The 27792-nt window shown below is 42.6% G+C and overlaps 1 protein-coding gene across 1 annotated transcript in view; it reads left to right on the top strand.

Moving 5' to 3' along the window:
- The window catches only part of kiaa0825 (KIAA0825 ortholog), a gene marked incomplete at its 5' end in the record, with an annotated part of 105612 nt that extends 77820 nt beyond the window's left edge, over positions 1-27792 (top strand). The window contains one exon of the mRNA XM_079160587.1: positions 27082-27792. Coding sequence (XP_079016713.1) covers positions 27082-27265 — 184 coding nt within the window. The 3' untranslated portion in view covers positions 27266-27792. The remainder of the gene's footprint in view (positions 1-27081) is intronic.

Below are 27792 nucleotides of genomic sequence, written 5' to 3'. Positions count from 1 at the left end.
TCCAGTGAAATAGCACATTTTGTCAGGAGTTGGATATCTCAATTATCTCCTTCATAATACTAAGGACATTCCTCTTTGTTTCGCCAACTCACTCTCTGTCTCTCTCCCATGGTCCCTCTTCTCTTAAATTTACATTTCTGAATTACCTCTGCACATTTCATCCTCACCTCGGTTGCCCTCATTCTTTCGTCGGTTAACTTACAGCTAAAATACTGAATTCCCAGTTCCCACTTGTGTCGTCATGTGACAGGGTTTGGCTGTTTTTACAACTGCTTTTGTATGTTGCACCGTGTGTGTGTTTTTTTTAACCCATAAGGTGCTAGTTAGTAGTACTAAAAAAAATTGAAAAACTTTTCTTATATGTGGTATTTGCCGTAGTGTTTTTGGTTCGCATTTTTAGGAAATCACTCTATTGAAGTAAAAAAACTTTCGGTTTGTGGCACTTTTTTCTTCCTACTGCCATGCTGCAAATTCAAACCACCCTTTTCCTCTTATGTTTATTCCAATCAAACTGCTGTTGCTGCTGCTGAAAATTTAAAATGCATGTCCTCCTGTGCACCAAAAAGGATTTTTTTTCATGAAAGACCAACCTGACACCAGATGTTTACAACAGCAAAAGTGAAAGAAATGTGGAAAAAAATGAAGTGGCCACAAGCTCAATCACTCTTATGTTATAACAGTCTGCAATGGGAAGTAGAAGACTGTTACTTTAAATCGACATCTTGTGCTCGAGTATTTTGTGTTTCGTCTCTGTAATGGTGATAAGCTAGCTACGACAGTTGTCTGTACATTTACAGCAGGTATCAAAACAGGAGTTCACGTATAGCTGCTCTCTGTTTCTGAAAGCAATTTGTGCCCGTGTGTTTGTATGTGCATGCACTAAGCACCCACATGTCTCTGAGTGTGCTTGTTAGTAAGCATGTATGTGTGTGTGTGTGCGCTACATTTTTATGCATACCTCCCTCTCCCTGGCTGTGCTTCTGTTACTCTGTGCTGCTCCTTTTCTCATTTGTGTATATTCTGGGTGTTCACTTGTGTGTGTGTGTGTATGTGTGAGAAAGAGACTGATAGTGGTTATGGAGGGGCAGAGAGGCTCATGGGAGTTGAGCTAAGGGCCATAGTATCACTCTACTGTCTCTCAGGGCACATTGTTTATGCATGGGGCCACATATGCATCAGGCACAGACACTCACTGCATACTCCCAGAGACACTGCGAGGCTGTTTCTGTGTGTGCGCGTTGCTGTGCGCATATAAAAGTGCGTACAGTATGTGTGTTTGTGGGCAGACATTCTTGTGTGTTTATGTCTTTGAGTGCGTGCGCATGTGTTCGTCTTTATGTGTGTGAAGATCCCGTCACCATTACAGCCCACAGGCGGGACCGTGATCTCATCTTCTGGTCTCCGTCTCTGACGTGTCAGCACCCTGCCGGCCATGTTGTTCACCTTCATGCTATTTCTCACCGCTCGCTAGGAACCTGTTCACACACAAAACATGTACGCTTTTGCATATGTAGGTGGCCGTACGTGTGTGTGTTTGTGTGTGTGTTTGTGTGTGTGTGTGTGTGTATATATTAGAGTTTGATTATGTGTGTGCGAGTTTGCCAGTCAGACAAATGGAAGGTCAAGCATTATTGCTCCTATCTCCCCCTCCCTTGTGCCTTCTCCCAGAGAGAAACAGGCTTGTGCCAGATGTCCGGTTAACAATCACCGCTCATCCCCTTCCTGACTTCTCCTCCATTTCTCCCTTTTTTTCTTCCTGCCTTTCCTCTTTTAATTAACTTCCTCATCCAGTAAACTGCTGTGACGGGGATCCTGCTGCCTGTATTCTGGGTTCTCACTCAATAATGAAGACATTACGGACCCAGTCTATACACTATACGTTCCCTCCAACTTCTTTGCTTTAGGAAGTGGCTTTTATGCTCATTTTTGCCCATTAACACATCTATGCAACTTTACACATACATAATGATCTTGTTTATTCTTCTCTGACAGCTTCAGTGCAGTGATGCTTAGGCTAGTGTCATACTCTTGACTGTTTTTGACTATTTATTTTCAAGAATTTACACAGTATCAGCTGTATAGCTTTATTGAAAAGAGAGAGATTTCAAAATGATGACTTTTCTTTCCATCTTCGGGCTATTTTGCTTCATCGATTACTGTCATCCAAATATTTTTCAGACTATGAGTTATACTATAGTTTTGATCATGTCATGATACTGATGCTTTATTTACACTGCACATCATTGTCCTTATAAATCACTTTACATCACTCCCATCTGACAACCCGTAAAGAGAGTTAGCAGTTTTACAAGAGTCACTGGTAAAATTCAACATTTAAGTTAAACTATTTTCATCCTGGTATATAGAATTCAGCGCAATATGTACTACTGTATGTATACGACAGCCAACAAAAGCAAAGATGTGCAGTTAAAGGGTAGAAATAAATACGGCTTATTTATTTTATATGCATCCTTTAAAAATAAATACAATATGCCACCCCTAATTAGAATACAGTCAAATTAAATGTGAGAAATCAGGTTTAGGTGTTAAAGCCGTAGGTGTCAGAGATGGATATCCAGCCACTGACATGTGACACCATGAGGTAATGGAGGTCGTATCTGAGCTACTACACCCTTATGTCATAATCTGCCTGGCCCCTGGTCAATCCACCTCCTCCTTTTCTTTTTTAATCTTAATAGATATCACAATATCTATGTATGCGCTGCATTGATGTTGCTATGCATTATGAAATGACATTTCTCTTCTGTGAGCGTCTGTCAGGGGTGGCTTTGAAAGAAATGTGTCATTGCAGCCTTGACAACAAGGTGGCACTCTGCACTAAGACAAATCCCCCGAGGCCTTTCTATCCCCCAGAGGACACCTTTACCCAGTAAGAAACTGAGGGAAGCAAGGAGAGGGAGAGGGAGAGGCACTGGCAAACAGAGGGAGAGAGAGAACAAGAGACAGAGAGAGAGAGAGAGAGAGAGAGAGACCTGTGCTCCTCTGTGTCTGTATACTGTATTTGAATGTGATGCTATGAAGATGCTCCCTCTCCAAACGCTCAGGTTGAGATTCGGCTTAGTGACTCGGGGGGGTCTGCCCTAACCTGTCTACATGTGTTCAATGGTGTGCAGGTATGTGTGTATAAAGTGTATGATTAAATAAAGGAAATACTGAAAGAAAATTCAGATTTTGCAGGCCATCAATGACATACCAATTGTGCTCTAAGCTTTAAGGGTGTCATCCCTGAGTAAGCCACACTTCTATTAAGTGAAACATTCTATTGTCTGAAATGTAACCCAACCAAAATAATTGAGCATGGTTGAAGACAGTGCCAAAACAATTATATTTCACATACTCAGAGTAGCAACTCTATTATGATTTTCATAGAAAAATTGCTAAGACACATTTTATTCTGAACACAATTTTGGAAGTTTAAAAAAAAGTGTCTGAAAGAATTTGAAAGCTTGTGTGTGTGTGTGTGTGTGTTTGTGTCTCTGTGCGTGTCTGTGCTGTGGAGAATGTCACTTCTTATCCTCTAAACAGAGTCCAGGTAGTGGTGTGTGATGGTGCTGCTTTCACTGGAAAGAGATCACTGGCAAGTACACGCAGAGCCATCTGCACCAGACCTCAGACTGCAACATCTGTGACACTCACACACACACACACACACACGCACACGCACTAGGCCCATCACCATCCCATGTGTAGCATACACTTCTATGTTGTGACACTGTTGTGATGTAGCTGTCATATACTGAGCATATGGCTCTAACCCTTCCCCCCAAACCTAAGGTTCAACGTCAGATGTGACAAGCTATGTAGAATTAGTCTCAATTCTTCTTTGTAATAAAGGGTGGTTATTCACATTATGCTGAGGTCACTCTCATAACAACTGTCAAATTAGATCGCATTTTGATTTGATTGCCTAACTACGTGCAGGAAGAGGCAATGATGAGTGATTTTCAGCCTGCAGTTAAATAAAGTCTGATTTGTAATGGCTGTATTTAGTTTAGTCGATGGTTGAGGTCATTTAAAACTTGTACCCTCATGCTCAGGGATATGTTGTTACTTCAGAGCATGCAGCCTGTGTACAGCAATATCTATCTTATTTAAGTTAGTCGGTGACTGACTAGTCCATACACTAAAAACAGCTGCAGTATCGAGGCTGAATTAATTGAACTGAGATGTGAATCAAATAATATGTAATTTCTCACATATTTGGAGCTGCTGCTTTGATTACAGTGTTTGTATTAAAGGGTTTGTGTCATTACACACTCACTCATCAGTTTTCTGGCGGATGGTGAAATTGTCATTAACGAGCAACTCAGGCCAAAAATATACTCAACCAAACTCTTGGGCCAACACATGGTTTCAAGGTTTCAACTTCGGTCTGACGATGTTTGTTTCACCATTCGTTTAGAACGAAAGCTCTGTTGAGCTGCTACGTCTAAAACATGTCCTTATACATTGTTACCATCACAGCATGTTGAAATCTATTTTTCTTTATACCAGTTTTAGTTGTTATGAGGCACCTGCATTACCTCAAGTATCATAGGTGTGTGTGTGTGTGTGTGTGTGTGTGTGTGTGTGTGTGTGTATTGGCCCAGGGTGTACAGTAGATTGTCGGACAGAGACTAATCACCTCGCTGTAGTGGTGATAGGGCTAATTTCTCTGTTGCTTTAAGGGCTGATCTGGCTATTAGCAACCATTGTTAGACTTTTCCACTATTTAACTATGATCACTGTTATTGTTAGCTTAATGAATACAGAGGTTGAGATTGTTTTCTTGACTCTAATGCGACTACAAATGTAACAGTAAGAAAAACTAGTGTTTCCTTCTCAATGCCTTGTTTTAAAAGCTACAATTTCATTGTACAACAATTTTGCCTGTTTTCCTTTTAGATGTTCTGGCTGACTTTATTAGTGGTAAGAATTTAATAAATCTTCCGTATCCCTATATTACAGAGACACAGACCATCTTTCATTAGTTATTTCTTCTGTTTATTTAGAACCAGAGAAAATCTGAATCAGGTTTTTTCGATACTAAACTGTGTTCAAGTCATTGAATATTGAGTAAGTCCCAATCTGGTATTTATATGTTCCTTCATAATACAGCTTCACATTGGACATTATAAGTAGGGCTACAATAAGATTATTAAATGAATAAATGTGACGGCCGAGTAGGCTGGCGTTGAGAAACTACAGCCTGCATCGCAGCTTTTTTCTAACGGTTGCTCATGGCGTTTTATACGCTATAGTGTGCTGTGGTGTTTTTTTATATATCTGTGGAGAGAGCAGTTTCTGTCTTGATCTGTTATGACTGGAAAGTTTGAGGAGGATTTGGACAGCCTCACTTCATTCGCAGCATGAACAAAATACTAAAGTTCAAATGTACTTTTCAGCCAACAGCCACACCTGCAAAATGTCACTGAAATGGATGCGAAGCAACAAATCACAAACCATCTGAGTGCATATAATTAATTTAAATTGGTTTTAAATTAATTCAGAAAGTCTTTTCCCTCTAGTGTAAATGTTCGAGTTTGCTTTTCACCCACCTTCCCGCCTGTTTGTTTGATGGTGAGGGTCCAATCCTGACTCAGTGTTTACCACTTCACCCCCTTTCTCCCTCCTTCGCCTCCTGCTCTTCACCCTCCCCCTTCTTCACCCCCACCCCTCTAAAAGTGAAAGTGCTGATTGCCTTAAAAGACCATACAGACACGTTGGCAGCCATTATCTATGGTTAGAGAGGACCAAGCAGAGAGCCAGGCCTTTTATCCTGACGACCCCCCCCCCCCCCCCCCCCCCCCCCCCCCCCCCCCCCCTGCTGGTTTGTGTATGTCAAAGCTGCGTAATTTGGCCCAACGTATGGCCCAGCGAGCCACAGTTAATGAGGGGCTGTTTGAGAGTTAAATGCACGTGAATAATCATCGGGGAGCTGGAGAGAGAGAGAGAGAGAGAGAGAGAGAGAGAGAGAGAGAGAGAGAGAGAGAGATCAACACATGCAGAGGGGGGCGAGGGACTGAGTGATCAGAGACAGACACACATGTAATGGTATCTGTGCTACATGTTCAGTTCAACCACTGAGCATTTACATGTTTTCATGTTTGAGTATAAAAATATATTGTCATACACATATCAACACAGTGGATGCATGAAAGTTTAATTTCCCACTTATAATTCACTTTATCTCGTCGCTTTTATACTATTACCAGTACTTCTACTTCCCCAACAGAAAAATATGACATGCAAAAGATTTTTTAAATAATTGACATTGAACAGTTGTTGAAAGAAAAGCTAAATAAATATATCATATATGAATGAGCAGTTATGTCTCTAACAAGGGGGGATTCTGTGTTTTTCCTCCAAGTGATGAGCACATGTGTCTAAAATGGACTTCCAGGGGGAAAAAAACACCTAAATAAATAATATAAGCCTAATGTTTTGCAGTGCTGCCCTAAGATATGTGAATCCTTCGCGATGCAATTAGCTCTATTGAATAGCTGGCGTGGTGGCTTTGGCTGCTAAATAGCCTGTTGTTGACATGATTGTGGGCTTGTCAGGTGTTTGCATGGCGTGTGGTGGGTGGATGCCTAGATTCCTCTTTGTGGGAAGTCAACAGCATGTTTCAATGGGGATCCAATGAGAACATACATTATGTCCAGAAGTGAGAATGTATGTTAAATTGGCATCTGCTTTATTGTTTTGTATCTAAAAGGTTGTTTGATATATCCAGTGTGTTGCTCCATGTAACAATGTACTGTGTTGACGTAACATTTTAGTTTCCTAGTCAGATGAACTACAGAATCAAGAGCAAGAGTACCGAATCCACATATCATCCAACTGCTGATTTAACACACTAATTAGACCATGGTGCAGGGGTGTTTAAACATGCAGGGATCCCTGGGTTCCAACAAAGACTCACTCTGCCCAGCACCAGCTATCAGGGAGAAGGAGTGTAATGGTAGAAGTCAAAACAGGGCCATTCATTTGCTCTTGTTGAGCTAAGTGCATTCTTGGCTCACAGTCGGGGGGCATCGCACCAGACTGCGCAGCGAAAGCCAGAGAGCCCATTTGTGGAGGCAAATGTCACCATGTCACACCGCCCTGCATTTCTGCATCTTTCTCTCTCTGGCTGGTACCCTGCCGTGCCCTTCAGCTGTAACTCTTTACATCTGTTTCTCCTTCTTTCTCTCTCCCGTGTCTCACGCTCAAGCCCCTCATCATGTCCATCTTTCTGTCTTTCAAATCAGTCACTACTTACCACTGAAGCTTTCTCTTTCTTCGCATTGTATCTGCCTTAACAGCCCTCCAAAATGTTACCCACACAGCTAAGCTTGTTTTGTGTCTACCTCTTTCCATTTCTCTTCCGGCGCTACCTTTTTCTTGCCAGTCATCATTCAGCTGAACTCTAAAAGCGAGTAGCTTTTTCATTGCACTCTCTCACCCTCAGTGCATTCATCCATCCTGTCTTCTCTGTCCTCCCTCTCTTCCTGTGGGCATTTTGTAGTCTGTTTATAACACGTAAAACCAAAGCTTAACTGAAGGAGAGTGATCTAGGCAAAGATGGAGAGTGATCTCCTTTATCCCTCCCATCCCTCATTCCCTCTTTTTCTCCGTTGCTCTTCCTCCCTTCCTCACTCGTGTGTCACAGAGACTGTTTCATCTTTTTGGTGCCTGTTTGCATTGCAACCAGAGCGCGTACTGTGGTTTGCATGTTGCCCCTCCATCACAAAGCCAAACAGTGAGTGTGTGCTCTAGGCCTGGCAAAATGTTTTATAAGGCAGTAACCGCGTGTGTGGAGCTGCCAAGATAATGAATAGGCGACGCAGCTCATGCATGCTAATGTTATGTTGTAAGCAGTTTTGTTGACAAGTGCTAATACTTCTTTCATACTATCATCAAAAGCAGCTAATACAACAGCCATTACTCCATAGCACTCCATGCACGACATGATGGATTGTGACCTTAATATAGGTTAGCCGAGTTTTGAAAGTTAAACAACCTGCAATAAATCACAGAATTATTACAATGCGCTTTAATTGGTTAAGGACTGTTTATTTCCTAAAGAGGTAGGAAAAATTGGGTTTCTGCACTTTTTAATTTGCAAAGTGCATTTTCATTACAAATGGCAGTTTAATATTACCCTCCTTTGTCATGCAAAATACGCAACACACTGGCAATCTATTAATTGGACAAAAATGCGGTGCCAGCGTAAATCGTCCTCCTCTCTCACTCTGTCTCTCTCTCTCTCTCTCTCTCTCTCTCTCTCTCTCTCTCTCTCTCCACCTCTCGGGTGGTAGGAGCTGGAAACATCGATCAGAACCAGAGACCAACTAGACAAAGTTAAACATTCTCTCTCACTCCATGCTAGTCCTTATCTGCTGAGGAAAATACAACAAATAAACGCCAAATGAAGATGACGGGCCATTGTCTGCTCTATGTCAGCAGCTTATTAAGAGACAGTAAATACGAGGGACATGCTTGGTAATTATGCTTGCCCCCTGTTGGTTTTGGATTTCAGCTCTTTTTACAGCAGCTGGACATTATTCATACAGTAGAGGATGAAGCTGCTGCTTCTCTTTTTCCTGCATTAAAAACAAACTGTAAGCTTAATCCAACATACTGTAATTGTAATAGGGTCAAGGCATCCTGCATATTATACACACACACACACACACTGCAATACCACTAACAAGCATGAGTTCTTTTACTTTTTTGTTTTTACTTTACTATGCATGCACAATCTGCATTTTATGGTGGCACAGATTCAATTTAGAGAAGAAATTCATCCTGAAACATTTAGCTTTGTACCTTGTATATCTGTGTTCATTGTGTTGGTCTGCTTTTTTTATTCCCTTAAATGAACGTCCAAAGAGACGTGTACACTGCAGCAAATTTGAATTTGATGGAAAAGGTGCGTTTATTTTACAATCTAAACATCTAACATGTTCTGCTGTCAGTCTGTCAGAATTAAAGAACAAGGGCTTCTATCTAGAGAGCTCATGAGAGGAAACGGGTGCGCTGAGTTTCAGTTTGGTGCTCTGGGCTGCAATCTATTTGTTTCCCCAAAACACACAAACAAAGGCATTGCTGAAAAAAAAAGCCAAAAGAATCGTCTTAATTTCATTCACAACTAATGGACTGATATAAACGTCTTCACTTTTGTACGACTTGATTGCTGCCTGTGCAACACAAAGCTGAATCCAACAACACAAAGCTGTTCTCTGCCGGTTGTCAAAATACTTCCACTTACAGTAAAATAGGTGCACTGCTACAAAAATGTTGAATACATCATACCATCATATACCGTCACAGAATGATGGAACAACACAACTTCCCTTTTAGTTTGATAGTTCCTGCTCTTACCCGAGCAAGCCTTCTGTTTGAAACTTTGTGTGCTTTGTTTCTGCTGATTAAAGCATTGCAGTCATTGAGTTTGCTTTGATTGTAGTGTTGTTGGTCAGGGATTTTTGGGCTTATTTTTCTTGTGTGCTCATTGTGAGTAATTATTAAAGTGATGGCTAAATGTAACATGTGATAATTCAACAAAAGCTCCTTTTGAAAACCGTACTAATACGAATTAACATTTTTTTGGTGCAAGCATATACGCTGTGTACGAGAAAATCGAATTCAAAAATGTTTTCCCTTTATTTGAATGAAGTTTACATATCAGTTTAAAATCATGTGAATCTTGAAAACTGAGACTGGAGTGGCGTATGACTCCCTGATGGCAGCATTACGACACGTTGCCAGCTGGTTTTGACAGGGTGCCACCCAGACATGTCACCGTGCTGTCCTGTGTCTCTAACCCCAGCCAACGCACACACACAACACTCAACTCACACACACTCCGTATCCCCTTGAGGCCATCACTCACCCGTCATTCTTCGATGCCTCGTAGACCAATCAGGCGCCGTCTCATGAGACGCAGTGTCACACATTTAAGGATGCATGACAAAGTGCTCCTTGATTTCCCAGTGGCCACTGTCTGCAGCCTGCTCACGCTTCTAAACACGCACAGACGTACACACACCCACAACACTCGCACCCACAACACGCTTGCATATGTGATAGGGGATGCATGTCAAAGGATATTTCATCAGCAGTAGGTGAGAAATTGATAATTTTGCTTATCAAGCCGTGTCGTAGGTCCATTTAAACTATTAAGACAGTGAGAGAAAAGCAGAATTGTCAATCAATGAAGTTTAATGAAAGGATGTTTGTCATTTACATGTCAAATGAAATCATTTTAAGTCAATACTAACTTTCTACTCAAAACTTTTGAGCCAATGTAACATTCATATACTTTTCTCCCACCATCCTTGTCATAGTGTGATGCAGCAAACAAGGCCAGCCGCTGGGCACTAAAAGCATTCGGCTTTGATTCATATAAGATGTGAGGCCATAACCACCCAGTCACCAGGCTATTTTAGACCGCTCATGGTTTGGCTTTGGACCCCGATTTATTCTGCAGCAAGAAAACATCCACGGCCCACCAGCACGCCCCCACCGATAAAAAGAAGCTTTTCTTTGATTTTGACATTTTCAAACAAGAAAAAAGCTCTGTGGTTGACCTGTGTTCTCTCTCTCTCTCTCTCTCTCTCTCTCTCTCTCTCTCTCTCTCTCTCTCTCTCTCTCTCTCCCTGTGTGTTTCTCTCTCTTTCTCTTATTTTTTCTCTCATGTGTGTTTGTTGCGTTGAGCCAGGCTAAACGATGCAGCCTGCGAGGTACCACAGAATGGTTTTACTGTTAGAATAGTGAGAGAGAGAGAGAGAGAGAGAGAGAGAGAGAGAGAGAGAGAGAGAGAGAGAGAGAGAGAACGAAAGCTAGAAAGGAATTAGTAATAGCAGTAGTCTGTTCAAGTTGTTCGGGTCTCAAAGTTACCTCTACATGACCCACAAAAGCAGTGATTTTGTTCAGGAAAGGGCATTTTGGGCCCATTACTCAAGCCATTGTGGTTGTGCACTCATATGAAACAAGGCGGAGAGGATGGGGGTAAAGGCGAGAAAACGTATAACACCAAAGCTCAATCGCAAACATAGCTTTTATGCTGGATGAAAGCAGAACTTCAATTGGCGAGAGCTTTCAGGATCCTGTGTATGGGTTGCATTGAAGAAAGGCATACAGTAATGTTACAAAGCCATTTGTGCCACACTTTTGCACAATTACAGCCTTTTCTCTAGAAATGCATTGTTTATAATAGGTGACTGAGACAACAATTGCACTGTAGAAGCTTTGAAGCTGGGTGCTCTGTCGAGAGTTGCGGTACAATGCACCAAACATGTGACAATGAATAAGAGCATAATCTTCATAAACCAACAGCGAATCGCCATTCAACCGGCATTGTGTTTAGTGTGTATAAATAATCATGAATAATACTGTATATCTTGCAAGTGACTCTGTTTTTAAATCTTTGTGTTCGTGCAAATGTGTTTGCATGAGACTATCTCAGGTTTTGCCTTTTTTCAAAATAAGCAGTGCAGTGAGAAAGACGTCCCACCTCCCACCAAACTCAATCCCAACCATTTAGCGTTTTCTACAGTGGCCACATCTGCCTGATGTTCTGACATCAGCTGCGGTGAATTCACCATCCTTTTGCCAGCTATATGCATCAGTAATTGTATGTAGCACAATGCCCGCACTTATCCAAACACCAACACTGTCTCAGGCTTATGTGAGATGAATCAGTCATAAATCAATTTACCAAACCGTAAATTCTGAGCTGGCTTTTAGAAAAAGCGTGTCTGTTTTGGTAATAGAGTAATCCTTTTTAATAGAAAATGCACACTCCCACACTGTTCTTTTTGCGGAGTTTGATGGATTAGATGTTCTGCTGAATTCCATGGATGACATCCTGGAGTGGAAATCCAGGTGTGGTGATTCTGTTATTTTTTTTATTTTTTACCCTGAGCTGGAAATTGCAGACTGGCTGGGTGATGTGCCATTAAAATTATAAGATGAGAGAGAGAGAGAGAGAGAGAGAGAGAGAGAGAGACATACTTGAATATTACAGTAACATTTCAGTTTCAGTATTTTAAAAAACTAATCAAATGCTACTATGCTAATAGCAAATAGCAAAGAATGAAGTCACTCTACCTGTGTGTGTGTGTTGTTACCTCAGCTTCTCCTTGCTTTGTCTACATAGCCAGGCTGGCCGGTGAGTTTGCTCCCACTGCTTAGCTCATGGACGTCATTCTGCACTGCTCTCATACGACAGCTGATGTAGAAGTGTAGCATCCACCTTCTGGTTTCCCCTCAGGTCCACACTGATAGCCGTTGTTTAAGCTGTTTAAGCTGTCAGCACCGTTAGCTGCTATATAGGTGCCAGCTCAGCCGCACCTTAATGCAGATTTAGCACCTTTAACAAGCTTCTTTTACTCATCCAATAGCCAGTATACTCAGTCATGTAAAATGCAATAATGCTGCCACTCTAACATGATCGATTCTAATTCTACCAATTAACCACAGAGGGGAAAAGTTGAAATGGGTCACAGAAACATCTTCCAACAATGGGATCCATCACCTCTCAGCGATTTGTCTTTCATCCTTCCCTTTCTGCCTTGCTTCACCTCACTACTTCATCCTCTCTTTCATGGATCCACATCCGCGGGTGGAGTGGGGGTCAGGTGTGGCTCAGGTGCGCTGTAGACAAAGGCAAAGAGAGTGCGAGTGAAGCTACTGTGACCACATCTATTTATCTCCAGCTGCCTATGGCTAAAACACTGGCTGTGGCCATTCAGAGTCTCTGTGCTGTTTTCTTTACAAATCGCAAGGCGTGACTTTGGATAGTGAAAGTACCTGCAGCCCCATTCCGCTTGGCCTCAGCCATGACAGACAGGCCTGTCAGCAAGCAATGTGAAACACCTGGGTAGGAAACACACCTAGCCAAAACCAGGATTGCTCACATGTTTTACTGCTGTCTGAGTCCGCTATTAGTTGTTTTGTCTTTTCACTTTGGATTAGGGCCAATAAAGAAAATATGGATGGTTGAACTCCGGAAGGTTCATCTCTCTGTGTGGCACCTCTCCTGCATCCACTTAGAACTCGATTACTCCCTTTTGTGCTCCAATGATATTGAATGCTTCAGCAGATATTGTTAAAAAGACACACAGAAGCATGCACATACTTACACACATGTCATAAGTGTGTGGGAGTCAAACTGACTTACATCTTTCTCTCACACAGGAAAGATACAGAGACACCTTTTCACACACTTTACATCTAGAGAAGATCACTATCCTGAGGATTTATAGATCCTAATAGACATTCCTTGCAGAGCCATGGATGAGATGTCAGAATTGATGGCATGCAGACTTTTATCACCTGGTATAGTGTGTGTAATTGGGTTAAATAGATGGGGTTGGACACGCATGGTAAAGGCTACATTTCTCACCCCGGCTGGATTTATTGGCCACGCTCCGCTCTCTGAGGTCTGCTCTAATGCACTCATTTGCATGAGGGCACATGTAGCTGATGTGTGTATTACTGTTACGTCAACTGCTAAGCACAATGACAAGGGCCGGCATATGAATACTTTGGTTCAGTGGTTGGCAACGGCCTGGCCCGCCAACTGCCTATTAGCTATGATATGAAAGCTGCCTGGCAAGTGTTAGATTGATACTTGACATGTCGAACAAAGCTCATTGTCATTATAATTACTATACGTTGAGTCTTAATTTCATGGTCGTCCATATTGCCAGCGTGATAGGGCTGTCTGTTACTTACATCTTCAGTAACAGCTGTCTATTCAGCCAGTGTATCCATTCGCCTTTCATATGTTCAACAGTCTCAGAAATAACGGCTTCATAATGACTATAATCACCTCAGATGTAATTATAATACATAGCCATTGGTACAATTAAACTGTATTTTGTGAAGAAACATACCATTTTTTTTTCTTCCTCCAGATGTCCAATCAAGTGTAAATCACTGATAAACTAAGAGGACTATATGTGTTATGACCCGTTCATTGAATAGACTTTAAAAGGAATCACGTTATACCAGTTACTCTGTCATTTGCTGGAGGGTCCATCCCATCTGTCTGTTAAGGACACGCTGATAATGAAGTGTATTTGATGAAGTAAGTTGATAATGAGAGCTAGCCGGCCAGCAGTAATGACAGTGTAGGAGTAGAGAAAGCGGCAGTAGCCTGCAGTGGTGGATGTTACTGTTCAGACTTTTCTGACCTTCACAGATTACAGTTTCCCCTCCAATACCCATCATCGGATTGAATCATTGAGGAGGAGGGTGTGCTTGTACTTGCGCATTTCTGGAAGTGTGTGTGCGTGCAAATATGCCAGGATGATCTCATTCACCAAGGTCTCCCCCTCCTAGTTTGGGGGTAACAAAAATAATCTTGCAAAGAGGGCCGTTCATGTTCACGTACAACCCGCCTCTGACTCCAAGGCCAGGCAATTGGCTTGGAGCAGCTGAACCATGTTACGCTACACACACACACACACACACACACACACACACACACACACACACACACACAAACACACACAGGCTCAGACTCCGATTTCCTTGAACCTGGCTACTTGCCTGTGCATCAGGACGAGCTCTGTAAGCCCTCCACTGGGATGTGGGGTGCATAGCGAAGCAATTTGTTTAACATCTCCAGCATCCTCTCTCTCTCTCTCTCTTTCCGCCTCTCTCATTCCTTTTCACTCTCTTTTTTTCCCCTCCTTCCTTATACCTAACTACTACACTCTCACCACTTTTCCCCTGTTCCACTCTTCCTCACCCAGCCCCCCCCCCCCCCCCCCCCACACACACACACACCTCCCCCCCAGGAGACACCATAGAGGGGTCTGCTGAAGACAGGGCCCATTGACAGGCCAGAGTGGCAGTAACTTATTGTCTATTGATGGAGTGTGACAAATCATGTGGGAACGCAGGGGTGCATGGCAGTGAGAGCCAGGGTGTTGAGTACGTGAGCGTGCCTGCGTGTATGCTTGCATCTCAGATGTGTGTGCGTCTGCGAATGTACGCCCGCATGTGTTTGTGCCTTTTTGTGTCCATGCCTGTGTGTGTGTGTGTGTTTGAGCGTAACGTCTTAGTGTGGGGCAGGCGGGCATAGCCGGGACCCTTCACAGCTCATTTAGCCCAAATGGGGCCACCTGGGTGGTGAGGGAGCTCAGCAGGGCGGCCCTGGCACTCTGGAGCCCAGCTGACAGCCCCCAAATATAGGGGCTCCGTCTGCCTATTAATCAACACAGACACTCTGACAAATCCCCACAACTATGACCTAATGAGAGGGGGAGAGAGGAATGAGGGAAAGGAAAGAGGTAGAGACATAATGGACTAGGTGTAGGGGGCACAAGGAGTGTATGGACAAAGGTGGAGGGGGTGTAAGCATGGAGGCTAAGAAGTGACAGAGAAAGCGGAGGCTTAATGAAAAGGAAATGAAAGAAGGGGTAGCCTGACATTGCAACTGGCAGTGTGTGCCATGGGGGTAAGCCATGAGGTAATGAGAGGAGAATGCTAACACAGTTGTCATCCATAGCTGATCCTCGGTTCTCCAATTCTACTCACAACAAACCAATTGATTTGTTATGAAAGCCCAAATCATGCACTCCAAAATGTAACAGAATGGATTAGCAAGCACCCGCTCAGCCCCACCAGTTCTCCGTCGCTGGAAAATAAATTAGACTACAAATACTTTCTCAACACTTTTTGTTGCAGATGCTTCAGAGCAAATTAGAGGTGAGAAGACGTTTGAGTTTGAAAGCAAACAACATTGATGTATGTCTCCTTCTCTGGTTCCCACCCTGAGGTGAGCTAGCATCTAATCTCTCCACTACCAATCTCAGGTCCAAATCACATTAGCCGGGATCAGAGGTGAAACTGGAGCTTTTCAACAACAGCCTGTTCTCACTAATGAACCCCCATGGCCATCCACTGCATATTACAGCCACACTGAGTGAGGGGGAGAAAGTTTTTGCAATAATCATTATGTAATTGCGCCATGCCTGGGTTTCCGTTGCCCTGACATTTTGAAAGCTCGATAGCAATATCTTTATGCTTCTCTATAGGGAATATGTTTGGAATGGCTGTGCAGTATATGATTGATGGTTTTCTGAGGCTAAGCAATCTACTTTATTGTAATTATATAGTTCAGTGTCCGTCTGAAGTTTATACTATACAATATTAGTTTATTTGCGATGAATTTTGTGTTGCGAACCCAGATTGACTTGACTGGCATTGATTGTGTTTGTTTAAGTGACTCAGCTGTTAAGTCACTCAATCAAGAGAATACAACCTCAACTTTCACCCGCAGCCAACATCACCACCACTACCACACACACACACACACACACGCACACACACTGCTTCTTCCTTCCTTTCTTATTCTAGGAATTATTTTTGGAGCCAATTATTATGCAGCCTATCACCAAAACACTAGAGTGAATATTCAAAAGCAGCAGTTTCCTATTGACTTGTATCTGTCTGCTGTGCTGTCCAGCCATAGGATCTATGTGATATACTAAGCCCAGCCTGTCTGCTCCATCGACTGGCCCAGGATGGAAGGCCCATAGAGAGGATGCACAACTGCATGCTGCTTCCATCCATTACCTAGTTATGGTAAAGCTGCAACAGCTTCTGCTTCAAAGTTTGTTGAACAGAAAGCCACATACACACCTTGCTGGGTATGCGCACACGATCTGCTCCCAAATCACGCTCATTGATGAAGGTGTTACAGATTGTGTGTCTGTGTGTGTGCGTGGATCCACCAGCAAAGGACTTTTCACCAACTTATATGAACGGCATTTGTTTGCCCGAGGTGACTAAAGCAAGAAACTTTTGCAATGAATGAGGTCTATTTGTTGTTATAAAATGCTGCTTTTGAATCAACAATTGGAGTTTACTTTCGTAATCAGTGGTTTGTTAAAATGATGCAGTTTCAGATGTTTCCTCTGTTTGCTTGTTTGAACTAGCTTTTTACATGTTATATTTGGTTGAATGATATCAACGCTCAAGAATCAAAATCCACTGATTATAAGGATTAAATCTCTCATCTGATCCAGCGTACGGCCACCCAATTACTGTACCACCCATTTCAGCAGCTGCAGCTATACAGTACGCCGTGCTCCCTGAATGCAAAGTAATAAGGATGATGAATGTATGATAACATAAGATAGATAAGATAGAACTTCATCTTGTCTTACATACTCCAAGCAATCAACAGAATAACATAAAACAATATAAAGACCATCTGTAAGGTCCAGCAGTCTTAAAAAAGACTATATAAACTACATCCAATGAATGTAAAGTGAGCTGTATACTGCACTGTGACTAACTATATAGCATGCTTTCTCATTTGTAATGAATGTAAAGTCTGCCTGTGCCATGTATTGTCACTTCACTTGTAGTCAGTATATTGATGCCATTAATGCATTTGGTGAATAACATGCATCTGATTTATTTTCAAAATGAAATCCATATATGTCAGTGTAATGTTATTTTGCATGGATTTTAATTAAGGTTCTGCCTCTGTCGGACTCTCTCAACTGCACTGATTTCATCTCAGGGCAAATTCTCACTGGGTTGTCGGCAAGATCATTTTTCTATTTTCTCTCAAAAGAGAAAAAAAAGACTGATTTAATCTGGCATTCAGTGTTGATGATGGCAGCCTCAGCCAGTAAAGTAGCATATTACTGCCCCTCACCTCCCTTTATGACCTACACTGCACTAGTACATTAATGTGCTTAGTTCTTTCTGGCACATTAGTGCTACAAAGAACGGAAATTGTAGGGTATGTACAGCATGAATGCAAAGCAGGTAAAACTTGACATCACATGGATAAAGGGTAAAATATCCACTCTGCATGTTATGCTTGCATTAGTTGTTTTTTTGTGATATGTGTGCCTGCAACCAAACCATGAATGATGATGTTACCTCGCCATTTTCATCGAATTTGACAATGTTTGTATTTGGGGCTGTAAGAAATGCAACACTGCCAGAGGGCTGTGTGTATGTGTGTGAGTTTGTGCATGTATGCTCTCCTGAGTTGACAATAGACCTTTACAGCATCAAATCCCTACAAGGTGAGGCACAACTTAAAAACGTCTTTTCATCGCCTGCCTTATCTCTTTCACACTGCTGTTGGCAGCAAGAAAGAGAAAGAAAAACTATGAGAGGGAGCATTATACTTTTATTATAAGGACAGAGGGGGTAAAATAGAGCACAAACGATAAGGATCTGGAGATTAGGATGGTGCCGAACAATAAATTATGCAAAGTGTTTGAAAACACATACAGCTATAATTAAGTGCCATTTGATTTTAAATGAGGTGACAGCAAGGATTTATTTATCTCCTTAACCCCCGAAAACTTCCATTAGCATGGTAGAAAATGAACTGTTTGAACTGGTAGAAGAACAAGGCCCTGATTTGATACACAATAACAGAACACCCCCAACCGAAAGCTGACACACACACACACACAGGTGAGATCAATGTCTGCATGGACTAATCAGTTAATTGCAGGCCCAGCAAAACCACAGGAGCCCATTGCTAATAATGTCATTATGAATGGAGCATGAACACTGCTGTGTTTACAGTATGGCCCTCAGTTAGGATTTCCACACCAACTGGTGTCAGTTGGTGGCCCTAATTTCACCACACTGTGCAACTATTGACAGGAATTGTTTGTGTTATTGTCAGATTATTTGAAAAAAAAAAACAAAGGGCTTCACAAACAAGCTCTTTCTCTGCTGATGTTTTACAAGTCTGGTGGAAGAGAAAGTCCATAAATCTATGGCAGTTATGTTGATGTTAGGTGAGGGTGCCCACTATACCTCAGTCCCTCATATATCCCCACAACACAACTGTTGTTGCATGTTGTGTCATAGCTGTGACATTTTGTGTTGTCTTTAGAATTACCTTGTGACATTAGCCTCGATGTGTTGTTAGATGTTGTTACAGGTTTCCAGTAACGTCCCTTTTATTCCAACTTAACTGTTTGTTCTTCAGCTCGATCTCTAACCATGAAATCAACTGTACTAGCAACTTACCCACCTAAGCCACTACATAATCCATAAAAAAAAGTTGAAAATGCTGAAATATGAAATTTATTCATAGTGGCTATGGAAATGATATATAGCTGGGTTTGAATAGAAGTTTTGCCAGATCAATGTATAAGAGCGAGGTCTTTGTCTGAGAGCAAGTCGCAGTTTCTCAACCCTCAGCGCTCCTTAGTAGATTTCACAGTTTATATTATGCACAAATGACAAAGAGAAAGTACTGAATAAGTAATAGGCTATTTCCTGGTAGCACATTGAGGTGAAATCACAATGAACATCTTTTTTTCCCCTCTGTATGCTGTTCAGTGGGGAGATTTCATGAGTGAATGCTTGTTCTCAGTGTTTGTGCATGTGTGTGTGAGGAGGGCAAAATCTAAAGCTACTGACTGTTTATCTGCGTCGGCTTTGTTCATTAATTCATGGCTGATGTTTTATGCATTTGGTGACAAAGTTTAAAGGAGTAGACCCAATTGCAGACACAAGACACTGAGGGAAATGGTATATTATGGGGGGCTTTAATGATTATTCTCTAAAGTGAGACGTTGGGGGCCTGCAGATCATCTGGTGGCAGAGGAGGTTGGACCGGCGTGTTGAAGGATTGCAGAGAAAGGCATGCTGAAAGCAACAAGTAATCGTAGGCCGGAAACAGTTGTTGTGAGGCTGTGGACTGCAGAAGAAGGCAGAAGATAGTTAATTGTGGTTAACTGGTAGACCAAGGCTGGATAAAGCTTCCAGGTCAAAACAAAACTCTCAGATTATTCAGAAACAAACCACGGTCAAATTATCACGGGGAACTTGATGGACTGATGAGCCTTAAATAGACTGGAATCATTCTAAGGAGCTGAGGAGTAGTCAGGGAAACTGCAGTGATTAAGGAAACCCATAAAGATTCTGGAGCTGGCATGTTGTGCAAAGAACAGTCCATAATATTTGGTGTACAGGACCTATTAGGGTTTGTGTTGAGGCTTTGTCCTACTTATATCTTTTCAGCTAATGTATAAAATGATGTTTATAGTCACATTAAGTAGATGCACATTTTGTTGTGTGTGTGTATTTATATTTGTCCAAAGTAAGAGCTCTTCTTTCCTTCTCCTTTTTTTTTCTGTCTTCTGCCCGCTACTTGTGTATTCCTCTCCCTCTGTCTCTGTCCCCCTATCCTTCTTTCTCTTTGGATCATGGGGGAAGACAGATTGCCTTTGCTGAGATTTTGGATCCCAGAGTCCTGCAGGCACACTGGAGCCGTTAACAGGTACCTGCCTGCTCGGCTGAATGACTGACTTACTGACTGTCCAACTAACTTAGCCTCCCCTCGTTACTGCAGTAACATACGAGGGGAAGGTGGCCCTGAGGCATCATGGGTAGATAGAAAAGGCTGTTATGCTTCGATACACATGCATCTGTTTTCAATGGTATCATTTTAGTTCTGTCAAAAGATGAGAGTGTCACATCAGAAATGCAATATGTAAACACGTAGATGCAGATGGGATAAAAAAAAAAGGTTAGGATTTATTTTGAGTTGTTTTTTGGAAATAATTGTTGTGCCCGGCATGTGTTGTGAGTTTGAGAGGCGGTGTCAGACAGTCGTCAGGTATACACAGAACACGGCTGAAAGGTGCCAAGGTGGTTGGCTTCCTTAACGAAGGGCCTTGCTGTAATGATTTACAATAGCTCAAGTGGGAGAGGTCACACACACACACACACACACACACAAGCACATAAGCACATACACTTGCTCGCATTTCTCTGTGTCACAACCTCCTCTTGGGTGCTGTTTCAGTGAAAGGTGCCAGCCTGCTCAGCCAAGCTCCTAACAAGAGCCAAACAGTCAGGAGACTGGGGAGGAAGAAAAGAAAGGTGAGGTGAGGTGGAGGAAAGGGGGTTGAGGAGGGGAGATAAGAGGAGCAGAGAGCTGTCAACCTCCTGGGACATGTGCAGAACTCAGTGTCTGTGGTGCAGTCAGCTACTGTGCCGCACTGACCAGCAGACGTTGGCTCGGTAGACTTGGCAGGTGTTTGGTTATTTGCTGTTGTCTGCATGTAATAATACATTCACAAACAGCAAGGGTTCTAAATTGGATCTCACCTTGTCAAACACAAACAAGGCCAGTCACCTTTTTCTCCCCAGAGCAATATTTGATAGATCTTACTCACAGAAGCACAGCGAGCCTATTTGAGGAATGTACCAAACTGTGTCCAATAGACTAGTACTCACAGTCACACTGCAGTGGACAAGCAGCCTAATGATGTCTGAAATACCGGCACAACTGCTATGATATGCTGTGATAATTGCTACCCTCCTGTCCACAGTACAAATAAATGTGGAATCGGTGGGCAAACACATTAATATGGAAATGGCTACATTAATTTGGAGCATGGTCTAAATTATTCAATAATTAAGCCACTGCAAATTTACACAAACTTTCCCCCTGGATCACTGGAGAGAATAGCGCGGAGCTAGAGACAGCCATGCAGAGGGATTTGAAGGCACAACTTTCAATTTCGATGTACTTTCATATGAAATTGCATGTCCATAGATACTTTACTTGGCGCACCACAGCTATTCTACCGGTAGCTAATATCAGCTAACGTTCGCAGTAGCCCACAATGAGTGTAAACGGCAGATGCCAAAATACAGTTGTGACTAATGGAATTGAAGCTGGCAAATTAAATATATTCAATTTAAATAACTTATATCTTGAGATTCAGAAAACAAATCTTCTCTCTCAAGTGTTTAGCACACTGAACAATGAGCGCATTACTCAAATGACATTAGTCAAATCTACAGGATACTGAGATATTAGTAAAGTAAACTCATATAATGCAAGAAAGCACAGGTGTTACCTTTTAGATTGTAACTTTCACTAGAGATGTATAACATTATAGCTACAGTCTTTTCACCCTCCTTTAGCATCCCTCAGTGTTAGGACTCCTCAGCATTAAGGAGTGTGCGCGCGTGCGCGCGTGCGCGCGTGTGTGTGCGTGTGTGGGTGGGTGGGTGGGTGGGGGGTGTGGTTATTTGAGGAAAAGCCCCTTTGTGTCGTCTGATGTGCTGGACTTATTGCTTGGATTTGGAGTTTAAAACCGCAGCGTGTTTGAAGTTGTGTGTTTGTGTGTCCCTCTGTGCATGCACTCGGGTGTATGTGCATGACCCTGAGCCTGGATGTGTTTGTGTCTGCGCCAAAGCACGTACAAGCGTGTCAACTTGTGTAACTGTGGATGTCTTTTCAAAGGGCCTTCACAGATCTGTCCGGGGGCCCTTTGATCAGGCGTTCTATGACTCGCCTGCTCTCGACGGCCCTCAAGATGGGAGGGTGCGTGCTGGGTGTGAGACCAGGCGGGTTGGACATGGATGAGGCTGTGGATTTGACCCACACAGTCACATGCACACACATTTCAAAATGTGGTAGGGCAAGCAGTGGGGCTTCACTCCAATGAGGTACAATAAGACTCTGTCCTATCGGACAATGCAGATGTTTTGCGCATGCGGGTGTTACTGTATTTTTTATGTATGAAGTCAAAATGGCATCACAAGATTAGAAAGTACTTCAAAGAATCAATCTCTGCAAAGCGCTGGTTTTGAGTTAGTTAAGTTAGAAAGATTTAGGGTGAAGGTTAACAGTTGCAAAGTTAATTTTGTCATCCTCTCAAGTATTGTAATACAACATTGTGTGTGTGCTACTGGTTCATGTTTACTTTGAAGTAGATTTGCTTTGATATTGCATGCTTTTTGTCCACTGCTGATTTAGTGTGTGTCTTGTAGCTTGCGAGTGGACATCAGTTTGGATTGAAATGGATCTCAGGTAGGGTCTAATACTGAGTGGCATCACCGCACGGACATACTGTAGACCTGACACTGAATTGATCTGACAATAGAATGGATCAGTGTAGCGGCTAGTAAGTCAGAAGGTAGAGCATAATCCCCTCTGTCAAGTCTCTGTCTCGTCAATATTCAAATCCGGCCGGCTGTCCAATGGCTGTCAGTTACAATCTCCCTCTGGCTCATGGCCTCGCGCAGGCACATATCTAAATTGAATTGGATGTTTGCTTCTCAATGGAAATTGAGTAGAAGAGATGACCCCCTTGCCCTGTATTGTGAACTTGTCAGCTACCCCAACTGAACTAGATTCGAATGTATAATATCCATTTCCCACTAACAGCTAATCTATGTTGTTTCCTTTTTCGGGGAGGGGGATTTCCCTATGTGGCTTCCCATTTTTCTTCTAATTAGTCATAGAACTACTGTCTGGCCCCCTCTACTCACCATGAGGTTAAAGTTCCCACTTTCATACAAAGGTTTGGTTTCATAAATTGGGACTTGAACAGCTAAACCCCAAAAGGCTTTCTGTCACCTTTGAGAAGTGCTCTGTGCTCTCTCCTGTAATGATTTATTCCCATGCACTCTACATGAAATGAGATAGTATGGACTTCGCTAAACAAGGTCATCCACTGACTTCACCTTTACTCATCACCGTTAAACACCTAACCTCAAACTCTGACATCAGCAAAAGCAGCTGCATGAACTTTTAAAACTTATTGTGGTCAGGTTGAAAAGGTTCGTCCAACTCCAACTTTCAAAGACTGCTCAGTCAATGCTGTCCAGAAGTTCTGATACATAAATGTTCATCTTAGGGTCAATGTGAGTGTCTCAGCCAGTGGGACTCTCTTGTCAGTTGCAAACCCGTTTCGTGAATTGCTGAGAAGGGTTTGTTTTTCAACAAAAAAATGTTGTCTAATTCAACGTTCTCTATAATCCCAGGTTCTAACCCCAAATGAGATGGTTGCCGACATGACAACCAGTCAAAATGATGTCCGTTACCTAAAATGACCCTGACTCTAAAGGTCTAAAGCTGAAAGTGGTTCTCACAAGGGTGAAAATTATAGAGGACATTTAACCATAGTCTCTCTCTCTCTCTCACTCTCTTGTTCAGTCCCTCTCTTCCTGTTACTGTGACACATGTCGCCCTGGCATGCATGGAAAGGCCTGACCTTTGGAAAGTTTAGCACTTTAAATATTTAGGCTTGGGTTATGATGGATCCTCCAGGCCCTGCGGCAATGTGCGAAGCCTCTGATTAGGGCTGCTGTCAGAGTCATTTAGCCGAGTGTCTGGCTGCCGGTAGCGCTCTCTGTTTGACAGGCGAGCCTTTTAAACAAACAGCGGTCCCAGTGGCAGAGCAGGCAGGGCACCCGGCGCAGCACAAACACCCAACACTCTGAGAGAAACCACTCAGCCCACTGACAGCTGCAGAGGAAACCACTGGCCACTGTCTCTCATGATCTTTCAGGCACTTTGTCTTTCTGTTCACTCACTTTCTTTCACACAGTCTATACTTGTAACTCTGCCTGTTTTATTCTGTCCTCTTTCTTTTCCCCATTCCATGTCAATATGTTTTTCATCACCTGCGTTTAAATCTCCTCTTTGTAATTCTCTGTCTCCGGGAGCTGCTAGAGTCGAACATCAAAGTTTCATCTGTGGTGCGTTTTGAGTAAGATTTAGTAAGTAAGTTGATTGCCGGATGATCTCTGAGCAGGGCTTATGCTCTTAATTTGTCAAACATCGCTACTCATTATCATCTGAAAATCAGGATAGATGCTCTCTGTCTTGTGCCTGCATCGTCCCATGATTGGGACAGCTTACATTGATGTTCACGTTGAAATACATCTGAGCCAGCCTTTTCATCTCACTCTGAGACAATCTCCTGTGGCATCAATCCTGTAAATATACGAGTCTTAATATGTGTGTCCTATTCTGTATTCAGAGGAAGAGCCAAGTCAGCAGCTCCAGTATTAATGCATGAGAAATGAGCAGAGCCCATAAGAATTAAAGGGTAAGACTCCCCTTATTAAGATGTAAATTCCCGGGGAAAACTTGCCAAAATGAGGATACAGTGAAGTTATTGTCAACTTTAGCCTACTTATGCATTTCTAAGAGGCATTGTTGTGTTAAAGTTGTTGAAATTAGATGCACACAGCCAAGCACCTTCCGTATTTTTCAGCTCATTTTCAGCACGAGATCAACCAATCTCAAAGAATATGCAACCTATACTTTACGGAACAATTTACACTTTTGGCAACATTATCCAGTGACAGTATACATGGCAACTATCGTGGTAATTCAATCTCTGTCTGTGTCTGCTCCTTCTTCTTTTTTTCCCTCTCTACCTCTTTCTCATTTCAAATTTGCACTTAACACCTTCCTGGGGAAAGGCTTCTCATTCATCAACGGTGTTTGTCCCGGTGACAAGCAGGGCGCCTCCTGCATATCAATATCAGCTAAGACAATGCTGAGCCTGTAACCTTCAGCTAAATGTCATTCTGCTTAATCCTATTTGAAAATTAAACATTGAAAAACCTTTAGCGTACCTTCCTGTCTTCCTTCCTCTCTCGCTCCCTCCTTTATTGGCCACTGTTCCTGAAGCTGTCTGCTCTCCCTCACTCCCTTCCTGCTCTTGTTTTGCACACTGTGTGACATTTGTATTGTTTTGTTTGTGTGAGTGTTTGTATCCCATAATGGTTATTTAGTGGAACTGATTTTAATTTTATGTCACTGAAAAAATAATATAGGGGCAATTTGTCTGCCCCGAGTCGTCATCAGCATTCTTCCAACAGAGTCTACAGCAGTCATCAAAGGCAGACTTAACTACTTCTCCTTTGTTCTGTCTTTTTGGAGACAGACCCCTCACTCTGTGATGGATGTAAAGAAAGAGATCCAGACTGACACAAAAATTGCTCAGAAAAACGCAGAAACTAGTGACCAAAGTTGTATGCGGAGGGAGAAACCTTTTTGTCAAATCTGCAAATCTGCATATCTGCATATTTTCAACTGCATATTTACATAAACAGATCCTCCCCTTACAGACAGTAATTACTACACTGACAGTGGTTGGGAAGCAGAGAAAGCGGATGTCTGATTTGTCCACATACACACTGTGACAGAGGCTGAAACTTCATCAAAGTGCTCTGCATTGAGAGGCCCGCTTCTTAGTATGCATGAAACACATGCGTGATATACTTGGTGTTTTACCCCCTCTTCCTCCTTCCACTTATGCCTCAAACACATACACACACACACACACACACACACACACACACACACACATACAGAACTATATGGTTCATGTTTGAAGATACAGTGAGGAATCGGGGGGGGGGGGGGGGGGGGGGGGGGGGGGGGATAAAAAGAGACGCCAAGATTGCAATGAAAATGCAATCATTTGCAGTCGGACAGTCAGATATAATTCTCTTGGAGGGAGTGTAATGCGGCAGCTCAAACACAGCCTTCAGCCAGCTCTCCATATGGATTTGATTGACCACAGTCACTCGTCAAGAGATGCTCAGAGTGAATTACAACGCGACTACCCTTGATGTCTTCATATTGAAGCCCTCCATTCACTCTGGAGCTTGAAGAACTACAGAAATGTGATGGAGATACATCCTGTAGATGCAGTTAAACAAGAGAGGGAAGTAACAAGATACCGTATGAGGAGGATTTCCTTCATGATCAAAATAAGTCACCGGGACAGGCTTGGTTCAACAGTTGTTATGGCATGGCTTAGCCACAGTAAGCTGATGATTGACAGAAAGGGGAAAACACTTTTCTTTTCTGTCACTTTTTTTGTTTTAATGTTCCCTAAAACATCACTTGAGATGTTTACAAGCCTGTAAATGTGTGTTTGCATGACTGCAAAACTGTAAGTTTGATAGTCTATCACATCAGCAGAAACTGCTGTGATACTGACCCACACAGCATGATAGAAGAAAGTGCAGAAGACTCCCATGTGAGAAGATAAAGTGTGGCTTTTCAAGCCTTGGAGAGTTTCAGTCTGCGGTGTGTGTGAGAGAATTTATTTTGGACGACAGGTTACTTCATGCTCTGTGTTGAGCCCAAGTGGAGTTGCGGGCATGTGGGTTCTTTCTTTTTGCTGTGTGACACACAAACAGAGATGAGATACGGGCACACAATCTCCATACACCAACACACCTTGTAGTGGACACATTTAACAAATGTCTCTGGGTATTAAAACAGCTTACCTTCTGTCTCACTATGCTTTCCAGGTGGGAGATGCAGCACGATGCAGAGCTGGAAGATGGAGAGAAATGTATGGTAGAGGAACTTCAGAAAGCTTATTTTGTTTGCTGCTGCAGCCGGGGACCACAGGACCCTCCCAAAGCTGATGAGACACTGGCAGAGCAGACCCACGGGGAAACTCAACAGTCTGATAAAAGAGCTGCCCAATAACGGTCCACGCAGTTGGAATTTTTATCATGTTGTAAATGTTTTCTTGTAATACGTACTTGCAGCTCTCAAGGTAGTAGAGTCATGGTGTGTGTGCGTGCGTGCACATTTGTGGGTGTAATTGGGGCTGTGCATGCACGGTGTGCAGCAGGTTTGCATATGTGTGTACATGAAAACATGAGTGAGAGAGCGGACAAGAAACTGTGGAACAATAAAAAGAGTGAGGGAGACATTCCCTCCCTCTTTATACACACGTCTCAGACAAACTCGCTGTGCTTTTCTATGCTGCATCAGACGCATTTCATCTTTTTGGAGCACATCTCCAGAAATCAGTTCTGGGAAATGGAGAATCTGGATTTGTTTGCCTGGGACAAGATGGGACTGTGTGATCATTGTCGGTCGTTGAAGTTTTTTTTGAGACAGTGAGTGTAAAGACGTTGGTGTCAGCATACTTTCTCCTGGTTCTTGAAAGCAAACATCAAGTATTACGGTTGGAAAGCAAGATGATGTATGTTTTGATTACAGTGTGT

Source organism: Pholis gunnellus (assembly GCF_910591455.1).
Source record: "Pholis gunnellus genome assembly, chromosome: 6".
Taxonomy (NCBI): Eukaryota; Metazoa; Chordata; class Actinopteri; order Perciformes; family Pholidae; genus Pholis; species Pholis gunnellus.
Note: the sequence above shows the minus strand (reverse complement) of the source record. Positions and strands in the feature narration are given on the sequence as shown.